Raw genomic sequence first — 13,636 nt, forward strand, 5'->3', positions numbered from 1 at the left:
GGGGAAAAAATAATAATAAACCATTCAAAAAAAAAAAGGAGGGAGGGGCTTACGTGGGGGAGGGTGGGCGGGGCAGGCAGATGGGACTTCCTGTTGTGCCATCGTGTAAGTATCGACAGCGACCGCCGTGGGGGGGTGGCGTTGCTGCGTCGGAAACCGGAGCAAAGGTTTTCTTCTATTTTTGTGGCAACTTGACATCTTTCTACTTTATTGTTGTTTTTTTTTTTAAAGGAAACGAAAACTTGACAAATAACAAAAAACGACAGAAAAAAAATAATGCCAATTTTTTTTTTTTTTTCAAAGGAAACGAAAAATAAGAAAACAGCCGAAAAAATAAAGTCCAATATTTTTTCTTCTTCTCCTCCCAGATTTACATATGATACACATAAAAATAAATATCTGCTCTGTAAATTTGAAATCTAGGCCTTTTACTTTTTCAAAGGAGTCGAAAAAAATGAAAAAATAAATGGTACAAAAAAAGTGGTGTGTGTGTGTGTGTGTGTGTGTGTGTGTGTGTGTGTGTGTGGTCCCTCCAATCAGGAGGCCAGCACGCCACGGCGGATGATGTCGGCGGGGCCGTAGCGCCGGACGGCGAGGGGGGCGTCGCCCCTCAGCTGGTGAGAGTGGCACCTCTTTAGGCAGGGCTCCGCCCCCCCGCCGTCCCCCTTCAGCCCCTCCGCCCCCCCTCGGCGGGGGATCCTGAACCTGCCCCACCCCCTTAGCGTTCCGCCCGCAGGTCGTCCCGGTGAGTGCGGCCCCCCGCCCCCGATGCTGGACCTCCGGGGGGGAGGGGCCCCGCCGAGGGTCCTCAGGCCGTCGCAGTCTGACGCCCGGATGTCCACAAGGCGGACGGAGACCGTCTTCTCCAGGTGGCCCCGCCCCCCGCCCCTCCTCCTCCTCTGCTGCTGCTCCCCCTCCCCCCCTTCTCCTACCCACGGTGCCTCCCCCTCCCCCTCCTTCCTGGAGGAGGCCCTGCGGCCCTCTGGCTTGTGGACCTCCTGGGAGGAGCAGGAGGTCCTGTCTCTGAGGGGGGGCGCCTCAGGGGGTTGGCCGGTGTGGGGGCGTGGCCAGTCTGCTGGGGTCCGCCCATCGGTGCTCCTTCGCCTCTCCTGCCTGGACGACGAGGCCGGCCTACTCCAGGAGGAGGAGGAGGAGCAGGAGGAGGAGCCCAGCGAGAGGAGCTTCTCCAGGTCCTTTACCGAGGGCTCGCCTGCAACACACACACACACACAGCAGCATGTCACACACAGCTGACCTGGACCTGGACCTGGACCCGGACCCGGACCTTAAACTGAGCAGCTGCGTGACTCTGACCTGAGATCATCTGTTGGTCCAGCAGTCGGACCTGCTGCTGGAAGATCTGCTCCTGGACCTTCCATAGCGAGCGCTTCATCTTCTCCCGTCGGGTCACCATATAGGTCAGGTTCCGCACCTGGGGGGCACCGACAGCGTCAGACCAGACCACATCCTGGAGACCCTCACCTGGTCCCAGGAAAACCTCAAAGCCCCGAGGAGAACCCCTCCCACCAGAAGACCCTCACCTTCCCACTAGGAGACCCCCGCCCCCACTCAGGGCCCCTCTCACCCCTCTGAGACCCCCCCCCGCCCCCCCAGGAGGACCTACCCTCTCCAGGTCCTGCCTCAGGTGTGTGAAGAGCTGCAGGCGCCTCAGCAGCACCTCCTGCTCCCTGCGCGCCAGGCTCTCCTCCTCGTCCTTCTTGGGGGTGAGCAGCGGCCGGTTGAAGTTGGCCTTGCGCTTCAGCTTCCAGTACTGGAACACAAAGTCCACGAGCAGCGGCGAGGCCTTGAGCTGCGCCGCCACCTGCTGGGCATCCACGTAGCGGTAGAAGTCCTCCTCCAGGGCCTCCAGCTTCAGCTTGCGCAGGTTGACCCTCTTCTCCTGCTGCTGGCTGCTGAGCTCCGCCCCCGGCCCCTCCCCGTTCCCCTCCCCCGGCCCGTCCCCCCTCACTCGGCCCCGCCGCTTCCCCTTCCTGTCCAGGACGCTCTCCTTCTCCCTCTCCTTCTCCCTCTCCTCGTCCTCCTCCTCCTCCTCTCCTCCGGAGTCGGGCCCCCGGCTCTCGGCCCCCTCCAGGCCCGAGTGTTTGGGGCAGTAGGACTTGAACTTGACCTCGTCCTCCTCCGTCAGGATGGTCTTCATCTCCAGGCTGGCGTGGAGGCCGCAGGTCACGTGGAAGGCCGTGCGGCAGTTCTTGGCAGAGCACTGCGGGGGAGGGGGGGGGGAGACCGGGTCAGGTGGCGAGGTCAGGTGATGAGGTCAGGTGACACAAGCCAACGCCCAGGTGACCCCTACCTGTATGCAGGCCCCCGTCTTCTCCTTGCACAAGCAGCAGATCAGAGCCCATCGGTTGCTGGGGATCTGGGACACGTTGGTGATTGGCTCCATCTTCTCAGGGTTCCCGATGCTCACCTGGGGACGGCCAGCAGGTCACATGACAGTCAGCAGGTCACATGACAGACAGACCCCACTGGGTCACATTAAAGCCCTAAGGTCACATGACAGACCTCAGTAGGTCACATGACAGCCCTCACATAATCCCCTCACCTCGGGGATCCACAAGGCACAGCTGACGTGGACCCACTTGGTGCCACTCCTGGTGGGCTTCATGGCTCCGCCCTGCTTGGGGCACAGCTGGCACTTGGGTAGGATGCCCAGGGCGCAGATGCGGCACAGCCAGCTGCCCGTCGGCACCTTCTGGATGCCGTAGCAGGCCTGGCGGGGGGGCGGGGGGGGAGAGAGAGAGAGACGGAGTTGGAGAGGCTGCCGGGTGCGACGCCCTGCTGGTACCTGCTGGCTTTGACCTCTGACCTGATGCACGCAAATGTTGCACTTGTCGCAGAAGACCATCTCGTTGTTGTCCTCGCCGTCGGGCGACTGGCACACGTCGCACACCACGTCCTCGTCGTACTCGATGCCCAGCCCCTCCTCCGTCTCCATGGCGTGGGACATGTTGTCGTGGCAGCGCTGCTCCAGCTCCTCCATCACCCGCTCCATGGTCATCTCATCCAGAGGGGGGAGGGCTGGGGGTGGGAGGGGGATGCTGGTTACTTTTGTGTTTAAAAGACACAACCTGTGTTGAAAGCCGTTCACTGATCATTGATTCCAGTTGTTGTTGTTGTTGTTGTTGCTGCTGCTGCTGCTTGGTGTGGACGCTGCTGGTGTGCAGTTGGATATGAAAGTGGACGATATTTTAAAGACGGGAGGTTATTTGTTAGAGGACCTCGGCTTTGGGGTCAAAGGTCAGTAGGTTTTCGGTCCAGAGAAAAATAAACATTGGTCATGGTTGTTAACAGTGTGTCATCCAACAACATGTGTCGCTGGTCAGAAGTGTTACTGATGGCTGAGCTGCAGCTGAAAGCACTGGGAGTAGCAGAACTGTATCCAGATGCTCGTCAAGACCCCTGACCCCTGACCTCTGACCCCTGACCAGTTCGGTCACAACTTTTGTTACTTTCACCATGACCGCTCCTACTTAGCAAGCGGTACTCTGCGCATTCAAAACAGATGCGTGTGTGAATGCCTGACAGATTTGAGTCGCTGCTGTTTGCAACACACAGTATCCACACGTTTCACGTCAGCGCACTACTGCCAACCCTCACATCTGGACAGACACACCCACCCAACTCTGCAAACTCCTGGTTGGCCACCTGCAGCCAGGCCACGTCCTCCTCGCTCAGGTCGTAGCGGCAGGTCCCCTCGGCCAGCGTCCGGATGTCCACGTAGCCCAGGGCCTCGGTGCCCGACGTGCGGATCAGCTTCTTGGGCCGGATGAACATCACCTCCTTCCCTTTCTCCGCCAGCGCCCTGCAGGGGGGAGGGCCTCTTTTAATCTAATCCTAACCCCGGTTCTCCTCTCCTTCCTCTCCTTCTCCCTGCTTCTCTTCCTACCTGGCCGCCGGCTGCGGGATGGACTGCGGGCTGACGGGCACCTGGACGCCCTTCTCCCACTCCTGCCTCCAGGGGTCGCTGAGCACGTAGTAGTCCTCGGGGTTCAGCTGGTGGGAGTCGTGCACCTTCATGGCGGTGATCAGGTCTGTCCGGAACACCTGCACGAGGGCGGTTTTCATTCAGTGAGCTCAGCTCGTTGCGAAAAGCTTCGTTGGTTAAGCTTTCGGAAGGGGGGTGGGGGGGTTGGGGGGTGGGAGCTCACGGCACGTTGAGTCATAACGTTGCAACCAGATGAGGGCAGACTACTGCACACCTGAGGCTTTTTAATCCGACGTGAGTCGTCAAACAGCTCGTATTGCGTGTGATGCACGTCTACTGAGTGGTGTCAATAAAGAGCTAAACACCCTGTCGGGCCTTCAAACACACCGACTCTGTTGGACTCTGCTCTGCTTTATTTCCAGTTGCGATCACAGCAACGTGTTTTCTGCATATCCCATGATATATTTTTTCCCCCCTCCATGCACCTGCTGCTGCTCCGTGCCCCCACCTCTCCCCTCCAAAGGTTCGCCCACCCCTGGTACAAACAGTGGTTCTCCTCTACTGACCAACGGCTGCCTTGTGGGCCGCAGCCGGCCAATCAAGAGTGCTGCTGAGGGCCCGGCCCGGTGCTGAAGCTGCTGCTGCTTTTTTTTTTTTGATCTGATTGGCTGCTGGGTGGGGCTAACAGGCGGCAGGCGCCGCAGATAACAGATGGTCTTGTGTTTGTACTAGCAGCACCGTGGCAGACGACATACAGGTCTCTGATGTTTAATATCTTTTGCTGGTTCTGGTGTGTGTGTGTGTGTGTGTGTGTGTGTGTGTGTACCTCCGAGGGTTTCTGGCCCGCCCCTCTCCTGGGCTGAGTCGAGTGCTGGGACCAGCAGGTTGAACTACCTACAGGACAGAGGTAGTTCATCAAACTTTGCATCTTCTCACATGTTTAAAGGGAGCTTGAAAACAAACAAACAAACAAACGTGCGGCTAGTGTTGCATTATCGTGATTAGCGCGGAATCTCTCCCCCCCCCCTCTTACTTCCGTTGTCCGATTCATCACTGCTGCTGTGATGTCGGCTCCTCTTCATCATGGCCATCTGTCACCTTCAGGACAAAGGGAGAGAAAAAAATGTTTAGTTTCAGCTGCAACAGCGTGAATACAAACTGTGTACACACACACACACACACAAGTGGCCCTCAAAGTTGTTCATGAGTCACACACACAGTTCGAGTCTCCTTATCTCTCTGACGGCTGACTGAGTGAGTGAGTCAGTCTCTCTCTCTCTCCCTCTCCCTCTCTCACACACACACACACACACACACACACACGCACACACACAGTTCCAGGTCCACCTATAAGGCGTCAACTCAGTTCCTGTTTACCAGCACTGCGTGCGCCTAAGCCCCGCCCACGGCGCGTCTGCGACCGTAAAAAGGGGCGCCGAACAACGTACATCGCGCGATGTCGCGAGTTGTACACGCCATCATCAACATCAAACACAACAAAGCAACAGACTGAAAAACACTCACAACGTGTGTGTGTGTGTGTGCGCGCGAAACGTCCGAACAGTGACGTGCTAACGCTCGTTTAGCCTCTTTTGGCTGGATCGTGACGCGAGCACGCTCACTCTGTGAACTCACGTTAAAATACGATGTTGGTTAACTTTGACGTGTGTGTGTGTATACACATATACATACACACACTCATAATATATATACACACACACACGCGAGTGCAAAGTAGCCCCTGAGAATGCTAAAATGTTAGCCACATGGCTCTTCTCCCATTTACCGTTATGCAACATGCGGGCCCACTCACAAACGCCGCTGCACACGGACAGAGTTCTGTCGTTACGTTTCTCGAAAATTATGTTCTCCACATAAATATATTGAGGGTCTACTTCGCTTCGCAAAGTGCACACCGTTCTAAGCAAAAACGCGAGCAAGAGGACCCGGCTAACGTCAGGTAGGTTTACTTTAGCTACGTCGCTACAGTGTGTGTGTGTGTGTGTGTGTGTGTGTGTGTGTGTTTGTGTGCGCGCGCGTGTACTCGCGTCAGCGTGAACGTTTGACTGACGTTAGTGGTTAGCAACAGCGAGATACTTGTTAGCTGCAGGCTACACCCACCCAACCACCCGCTATTGGCTTTTAGCATTAGCCGCTAGCACAACATTGACGTCTCGCCTCCTATTTAAAGAGACCTCGGACACAATCGGACTGCTTTTTGGCAGCCGGAGGTTGTTAGCCGAGCCCAGCAAGGCTTCCCGGATAAAAACATGAGCGCCAGGGCGGGCGCTGCTATTTACCGGGGAGAATGTTGTTGTGCTAGCCGCAGGGTAACGGTGCGCTAAGCGTTAGCAGCGGTCCACTGGCTGGGGTTAATCTTTGGCGCCATTTTAAATGACAGCGTCCCGTTTACCCCAGCGGACAAGCGAGAGCGGCGAAATACAAAGTCTCTCAAATATCCGGTATGGATGTTTTTTTTTTTGTTTTGTTTTTTTTGTTTGTTTGTTTGAAATCTTACATTACAGTTAGACAACAACGAGAGAAGTTAAGCATGGCGATACATACGGAGACGGCCGAGGCCGGTGCGAGCCGCGGGTTCTGAGTTGGATAGCGAGGCGCAGTTTCAGCCGCCAGATCCGCCTGACATTCCACATACACAAACAGAGTGGCTCGACCGGGGAGGAGGCGGCACTGCCGGGCTGCAGCTCCGCCAGTTGACCACTAGGGGGAGTCAGAACCCCGGAACTACAGTTTTGGGTTTTTTTTGTTTTTTTTTTATCGCGACGAAAGTTACAGTAGTACGAATACTAGTGTTCATGAATAGCACATCGCCTGGCCCCTATCAAAAACACACTACCGACACATTGGCTACAACTTTTAAAGTGGTAGAAAGAGATCTATTGATTTAAACTCTCTTCCACCTTTTTCTTAAGACACCGTTTTCAGTTTTCTTTATAAATATGTCCATAGGAATTACCAGAGTGAACAGCTGTCATCTAGTGTCAGCATTGTGAATGTACAACGGGTGACGCGCGAATTGAATGAATGAATGAATGGAATACAACAGACTGAAGTGGAATAGAATACATATTTGTTGTGACTTTATTTCTTTTAAAGAATGTTATTGTTAAAAATGTAAAAACAATTTAAAAAAAAAAAAATCGAAAGTGTGTGTGCATATACAAAAATACAAAACAGCTGGAATAATAAACACCAGGCAGTGAACTTGTCAATTGCCTGGTGAAAAAAAAATATATATATGAAATAATAATATAATATAAAAATATATAATGAAAGAAGCCCCCCGAGGTGTAATACATGTGTCTTATTTGTTGTAGTAAAAACAACAACAACAACAACAACAACAACAACAACAACAACAATAATGTTTTTGGAGTGTCGGGGTCATATGGAAAAGTGAAACTTTTATTATTATGTATATATTATTATTTATGTTGTTTTTTTTTAAAAAAAAGAACACCAAATTAATTGTTTATGTATCGAAAGCAAAGTGTATTTTGATGTGGGCCACATGACACTAATAGCGTACTAAGTAAATTATTATTATTTCTGGTCATTTTCCAAATAGTGTGTATATTTAGCGGTTGTATGCCTAAAAGCAATCATTTATTGACAGTCCCTGGAACGAGGAGGGCGATCCAATCGCAAACTAACTTCACGACGGACCTCTGTTATCTCTGTCTGTCCGTCCGTCCGTCCGTCTGGCGGGTCAGGTCATGAGACTGCAGGGCTGGACCTCCTTCATTCGCACCACCACCACCACCACCACCGCCACCGCTGGATTCCTCTACGCTGTATCCCGGCAGCAAGCAGCTCTCGGCCGCAGCCACACACACGTGCGTCCGCTCAGTCGCTCCGCAGCGAACATGGCAGAGGAGGCGAAGAAACTGGCCGCTTACGCCGCAGTGGACAACCACGTCCAGGTAAGGCTTTGGACCGCCGCGGACACCTGGCAGCGTCATTCATACACACATTCCCATTGAACGAAAAGTATTTACGTGAACACATGTGTTATATTAGCCATGCGCTAGCAAGCGAGTAAGCGAACCCGACTGGGGGCTGGCGTGATGTAGCCTAGCATGCTAACAGCAACGCTGTTATCTTATATATATATAGATATATGTAAGGTGATAGCTGCTGCACGGAGGGATTTAACCCGTGTTGAGCAGCTCTGTCCCGGGACACCGGGCTAACTTTGTACGGCCTTATGGTCTAAATATAATAGCCGCAGTAGCTGCTAAACAGGAAGAACGATGAGTTTAAAAGGGCTCGCGAGAAGCCAACGTTTTTTTTGTTTGTTTTGTTTGTTGTTGTTGTTTAAATTTTTTTTTTTTTTTATGACTCTAGAGTCGTATTTTATACTCTAGTTAATTCATTCCCGATAATGAGTTTCAGGGTTTTGTTGTTATGTCTGTGTTTTTGTTTACCGACGTGTCACATTTGCACGGAATGAGAGAGAAAAGTTTTGTGCCCACTCAAGTGTTTATTCTAGCTTCATTACATGTGTCTTGTTTTCCTGTCAAGCGCTAGAAAATAATCCAAAACTCATTGATTTAAAACTGGCCTCGTAAAACCGACAATTCACCTGAGCCCAGTAGTTTGTCCCAAACGATTCCGCGCGCTATCACTGAGAAAGAAATGTTCTTGTTATCTGTAAGCGTCAGAAATGTGTGTTTTACAGCCCGCAGAAGTAGCTGTGTGTGCTATCGCTCCACTGCTGCTCGTTACCTGTTCAAACCCTGAGCAAATTCAACTCCTCGACATCCGTCAGTTAATATTTGCTCAGCACTTCCCGGCAGCGGGGCCGCTTGCAGCAACAGCACCCCTCTCCCTGTCTTTGTGTTGTATTTTAAAACAGAAGCCGGTGCCAGTTTGTGTGTTAGGTCTGACTGTTGTTGTTGTTGTTGTTATTCTTCTCTTCCAGAACAACCAGGTGGTGGGAGTGGGCAGCGGCTCCACCATCGTCTACGCTGTGGACCGACTTGGTGAGTCACACCTCACTCGATGGGCAGCAGTGTGTAAAGATCCACACAGGTCCGAGACGAGGCTCCTCCTTGTTGTTGATGTGTGTGTGTGTGTGTGTGCGTCTCTCTCTCTCTCTCTCTCTCTCTCTCTCTCCCTCTCTCTCTCTTTCTCTCTGTTTCTCTGCCTGCAGCTGAGCGGGTCCGCCAGGAGAAGCTGAACATTGTGTGTGTCCCCACCTCCTTCCAGGTGTGTTGTCACTTCTGCTGCTTGCGGCTCGGTGGCTTCACCGCTGTTTGGCAACAACGCACCTTTGTTTGCACACAACGCCAGCTGCCCATGAACGCAACATATTTGTGTGTGTGTGTGTGTGTGTGTGTGTGTGTGTGTGTGTGTGTGTGTGTGTGTGTGTGTGTGTGTGTGTGTGTGTGTGCGCGCCCCCCCCCCCCACCAGGCTCGTCAGCTGATCCTGCAGCACGGACTCTCTCTGTCAGATCTGGACCGCCACCCAGAGGTAGGTGAACCACCTGCTGTCCAGGTGAACCACCTGCTGCTGCCAGCAGGTGTCACTGTTAACACCCTCACACCCTCTCTCTTTCTCTCTCCCCCTCTCTCACCCACTCTCTCTCTCTTTCACTCTCTCCCCCTCAATCTTTCTCTCCCACCTCTCTGCCTCTCCCCCCACCTCCTCTCCATTCCCCCTCCCTCCCTCCCTCCCTCTCTCTCTCTCTCTCTCTCTCTCTCTCCTCAGCTGGACGTGGCGATCGACGGAGCAGACGAGGTGGACGCCGACCTGACACTGATCAAAGGTGGAGGGTGAGTTGTCACGCTGCCAGCAGCGCCACCTGCTGCCCACCGCCTCCGTCTGACTCGTCCTCCCTCTCTCTCTCCCTCTCTCCCTCTCTCCCTCTCTCTCTCTCTCTCTCTCTCCCTCTCTCTCTCTCTCCCTCTACCTCTCTCTCTCTCCCTCTCCCTCCCTCTCTTTCTCTCTCTCCCTCTACCTCTCTCTCTCTTTCTCCCTCTCCCTCTCTCTCCCCCCCCCCCCTCTCTCTCTACCCCTCTCTCCCCCCCCTCGCTCTCTCTCTCCCTCTTCCTCTCTCTCTCTCTCTCCCTCTACCTCTCTCTCTCTCTCCCCCTCTCTCTCTCCCCCTCTCAGTGGCTGCCTGACTCAGGAAAAGATTGTCGCCGGCTGCGCCAAACATTTCATCGTCATCGCCGACTACCGGTAGGTTTTAACGCCGGGCAGGCGGGTGGGCGGGGCTGAGTGCAGTATGCCCCCCACCCCACCCCATCCAGAGGTCACTCAAAGGTCACACTGGTGTGGTTGGCTGTGTTGCCAGGAAGGACTCGGGCTCCCTGGGCCAGCAGTGGAAGAAGGGCGTGCCCATTGAGGTCATCCCCATGGCCTACGTCCCAGTCTGCAGGGCTATCGGCCGGCGCTTCGGCGGCCAGGCCAGCCTGCGCATGGCCGTCAGCAAAGCGGTGAGACCTGCAGGGTTGCTTCTTAAGCACAGTTTTTCACCTTCAGCGAGATTATGTTGACTTTTAGTTTTTTTTTTTGTTTTGTTTTTAGGCATCTTTCTCAGCAGGAATTGTACAGTTGTTTTAGTAGTTAAATTGAAGAATATTTGATTGAATTCAAATGATTATTTTATGGAATGATCAAAATGAAATGTAATCATTAATTTTAATTTAATTTAATTTAATTTAATTTAATTTAATTTAATTTTCACAGACATGTGCTGACACGTGATCCAGTGTGTGTGTGTGTGTGTGTGTGTGTGTGTGTGTGTGTGTGTGTGTGTGTGTGTGTGTGTGTGTGTGTGTGTGTGTGTGTGTGTGTGTGTGTGTGGAGCTGTGATTGTTTGTTCTGGGAGATGAACCATTTTAATGACAGTGTGTGTGTGTTGCTGTGTTGATAAGAGCACTGGGGCTCAGCTGACTAACTGTGTGTGTGTGTGTGTGTGTGTGTGTGTGTGTGTGTGTGTGTGTGTGTGTGTGTGTGTGTGTGTGTGTGTGTGTGTGTGTGTGTGTGTGTGTGTGTGTGTGTGTGTGTGTGTCCCTCAGGGTCCCGTGGTCACTGATAACAGCAACTTCATCCTGGACTGGAAGTTTGAGGGTGCTCACAACTGGAAGGAGGTCAACACGGCCATCAAGATGATCCCAGGTGAGCAACTCTTGGCTCTTGGCAGTCCGGGGGCCTGCGCTGGAGGACCGTGAAAACACCTGTGTGTGTGTGTGTGTGTGTGTGTCCCTCCAGGTGTGGTGGAGACCGGGCTGTTTGTCGGCATGGCGGAGCGTGCCTACTTCGGTCTGGAGGACGGAAGCGTGCAGGTTCGGGATCCACTCGCCAACTGAAGGAGTTCCTTCTCATCGTGCCTTCACCTCTTCCCCCTTCCTTCACCTCCATCACCTCCTTCACCACCCCCACCTCCCCCAGCTACCCACAAAGTGCCGTGTTGATCCTCCAGATGTTGCGGAGGAGTGCTAGTCTCTCCTCAGCCAGCAGGTGGAGCTCCTGATAGCGTGAGATTAAAAAAAAAAAAAAAGTGCCTAGTGAGGAAAAATCGAAAAAGAAATGTTGACAGCAACTAACTGGGAACTTTGGCTCCTCCCACCATTAATATTCACATTTGACTGGGACTTGAGAGAATCGAGGGCGGGACTGAGAAAAGTCAAGTCATTCAGGGTCATTAGAGGTCAAATTTGGCCAACAGTGCAGTGAACTCTGCTGCTGTTGTGCAATGTTTTACTGGGGCGTCAGTATTATTTGGGGGCGGGGGGGAGATGGGAATCCCATCGGCGCCCCCTGTGGAGTTCCAGAGTTCCTGCCCAGAAGGTCCAGGTCGATGCTTCACGGTGCCACAACGTCTTGCATGGTTAATCCCCCTCTCTCAGCTCCTCCAATCCTGTCCCCCCGTTCCGCCTCCTTTCTCTAGCGGAACTTTTACGTAGTTTTTAATTGTGGGAATTTTAACTCGTCCGGCTTACAGCAGTTAAACTGGGGAGGCCGTGTAGCTCAAACTGGAACCAGCAAAAAAACAAAACAACGCAGTGGCTCTGTGGCCAGGAAATGTAGCCGGTCGATTGAGAAGTTTGTTCTCGCCGCCACTGCTGCGCATCAAAAGGTGTTTTTGTTTTTTTTTAAGATAATTTTTAATTAAGAATCTTTTCCCGGCAGCTCTCGGTCTCCGCTCTGCAAGTAATTCCCAAGATCACGATTGAATTTATTTTTTTCCATACACTAACGAGTTACTGAGCTGTCCAGCTTTTTTCCCCTCTTAACTTTTTTTCTTCCTTTTTTAACTTTGGAAAGCAGATTTTAATATTTGTTTTTTATTTTTTTTATTTTTGGTCCACGATGCCTTAAACCTGGGGTTCTTTTTTTTTTTTTTTTCGATTTTATACGTAGAGTGACGAGAAAAACTCAGGAGAACATCAGAGGCAGCAAATTAATGTGTCCAGTTATTTTACCGCTGCTACAGGCCAAATAATTATTTTTCTTGTTGACTGTGATCATGACGATGATGCTGTGAATGTACTGTTGTCTTTGCCAATCAAATAAAGGACCAAAACGACATTCTGCCTCGTTGTTGTTGTTGTTGTTGTTGTTGTTGTTTTTACTCTGGTTCATGTGTGAAAATGTGTTAGTTCTTTGTCGGCCTTCATCACAATTACTCGCCAGGGTTATATTATTTGAATGGCAGAAAGAAATACAGAATCTTTTGTGTTATTAAATTACATGGACGACTCTCAGCTTTTGGTTTAATTTTTTTTTTGAACAGTTTAATATCATCTACGTCCAGTCACCTTTTGAAATCTTCATTTTTATTCTGCTTTGGATCATTTCGTGTTGAATAAGTCAATAAAATGCAACAACATAAGGTTATACTAATTTTCCTTCGCTAATTAATGTGCGGAGTCTGTCCCTGAAGAAATGAAGAAAAACATTTGATTGCCTGCAGTTATAGGACAACAGCAACGTGTAGTTCTGCTTTAAGGCCACTTGGCGGCGCTGAAAACTTTGAAGGGTATGGCGACTTGTTCTCAGCTAAGAAATACATGTTTCTGGAAAACTTTCTTAGGTGCCTAAAAGCTGCTTTTAGTGTGTGTGTGTGAGTGAGTTTTTTTTTCTTTCAAAAATCTTTATTTAAACATTCAATATACAAACAAAGTGCAGACAGTTACAACCAGTATATATCAGAGGAGATTATACAAACATTAAATATCTCAAGTCAGCAACAAAACAAAGAAAAGAAAAAATAACAAGAAAAAAAAAGGCAAAAATAGCAAAAAAATAGCAACGACAAGGTTGCTTGTAGAATACAAAAAAAAAACCAAAACATTTTTCTAATACAGGAGACAAGCAAAAACTAAATGATCAATATTGCGTCCAACTGTCTCCGACCCGTTCCCTATCGGCGCTCGCAGAGTTACGTAATCGCCAAACAGCGCTTTGAGATTTGCGCACAACCCGTGATCAGGAAGAGGAACCGCGCCGGCGACAGTGAGTGAAGGCCACGTTGACGCTTCCAGTGTCGGCTGTCCTGACAACTGGCTCCTTGACGGGCAGCGGCGCGCTCGAACCGCGGCCGAACCGCGGTCGAGTGGAGCCAGGCTCCCTCCAATCGCCTTGCCGCGTTATCGCAGCGCCCTCCTCTGATTGGGCCAGCGGCAAAGCCCGCCAGCCAATCGGCACAGCCGCCA

The 13,636-nt window shown here is 51.5% G+C and overlaps 2 protein-coding genes across 6 annotated transcripts in view; one reads left to right on the forward strand and one right to left on the reverse strand.

The window, feature by feature from the left end:
* Positions 1 to 6,650, reverse strand: part of jade1 (jade family PHD finger 1) — a 7,180-nt gene extending 530 nt beyond the window's left edge. Inside the window, exons 1-11 of one of the 4 annotated variants that reach the window (XM_076017256.1) lie at positions 6,512 to 6,650; positions 4,980 to 5,044; positions 4,773 to 4,840; positions 3,908 to 4,065; positions 3,639 to 3,823; positions 2,828 to 3,039; positions 2,564 to 2,731; positions 2,312 to 2,428; positions 1,625 to 2,221; positions 1,315 to 1,432; positions 1 to 1,210 (exon numbers count right to left, since the gene is read on the reverse strand). The exon at positions 1 to 1,210 is cut by the window's left edge and continues 530 nt beyond it. In XM_076017256.1, the coding sequence (XP_075873371.1) occupies positions 537 to 1,210; positions 1,315 to 1,432; positions 1,625 to 2,221; positions 2,312 to 2,428; positions 2,564 to 2,731; positions 2,828 to 3,039; positions 3,639 to 3,823; positions 3,908 to 4,065; positions 4,773 to 4,840; positions 4,980 to 5,037 (2,355 nt within the window). In that variant the 5' untranslated portion in view covers positions 5,038 to 5,044; positions 6,512 to 6,650 and the 3' untranslated portion in view covers positions 1 to 536. Of the gene's footprint in view, positions 1,211 to 1,314; positions 1,433 to 1,624; positions 2,222 to 2,311; positions 2,429 to 2,563; positions 2,732 to 2,827; positions 3,040 to 3,638; positions 3,824 to 3,907; positions 4,066 to 4,772; positions 4,841 to 4,979; positions 5,045 to 5,164; positions 5,611 to 5,732; positions 5,895 to 6,511 lie in introns of those variants that run through there. The other 3 variants (XM_076017260.1, XM_076017257.1, XM_076017259.1) reach the window with 3 other exon arrangements.
* rpia (ribose 5-phosphate isomerase A (ribose 5-phosphate epimerase)) lies at positions 5,768 to 12,509 on the forward strand. Of its 2 annotated transcripts, none has more exons than XM_076017261.1 (10): positions 5,768 to 5,906; positions 7,681 to 7,890; positions 8,892 to 8,952; positions 9,123 to 9,178; positions 9,384 to 9,443; positions 9,681 to 9,745; positions 10,086 to 10,154; positions 10,270 to 10,411; positions 10,997 to 11,096; positions 11,190 to 12,509. In XM_076017261.1, the coding sequence occupies exons 2-10, from the start codon at positions 7,684 to 7,686 to the stop codon at positions 11,285 to 11,287; spliced, it is 858 nt and encodes a 285-aa protein (XP_075873376.1). In that variant the 5' UTR covers positions 5,768 to 5,906; positions 7,681 to 7,683; the 3' UTR covers positions 11,288 to 12,509. The 2 variants fall into 2 exon arrangements, with proteins under 2 accessions (XP_075873376.1, XP_075873377.1); XM_076017262.1 differs by lacking the exon at positions 5,768 to 5,906 and adding an exon at positions 6,266 to 6,408.
* Positions 12,510 to 13,636: the final 1,127 nt, after the last annotated feature.

The sequence above is a fragment of the Nelusetta ayraudi genome, unplaced genomic scaffold, assembly GCF_046127955.1.
Source record: "Nelusetta ayraudi isolate G7.1 ecotype Tasmania unplaced genomic scaffold, CSIRO-AGI_Nayr_v1 ptg000302l, whole genome shotgun sequence".
Taxonomy (NCBI): Eukaryota; Metazoa; Chordata; class Actinopteri; order Tetraodontiformes; family Monacanthidae; genus Nelusetta; species Nelusetta ayraudi.

Excerpts from the sequence above, each read along its gene's own strand:
- rpia (XM_076017261.1), top strand. The coding sequence starts at position 7,684 with ATGAGACTGCAGGGCTGGACCTCCTTCATTCGCACCACCACCACCACC. Across the intron at positions 8,953-9,122 it reads CTACGCTGTGGACCGACTTG|CTGAGCGGGTCCGCCAGGAG; the intron begins GTGAGTCACACC and ends CTCTGCCTGCAG. Across the intron at positions 9,444-9,680 it reads ATCTGGACCGCCACCCAGAG|CTGGACGTGGCGATCGACGG; the intron begins GTAGGTGAACCA and ends CTCTCTCCTCAG.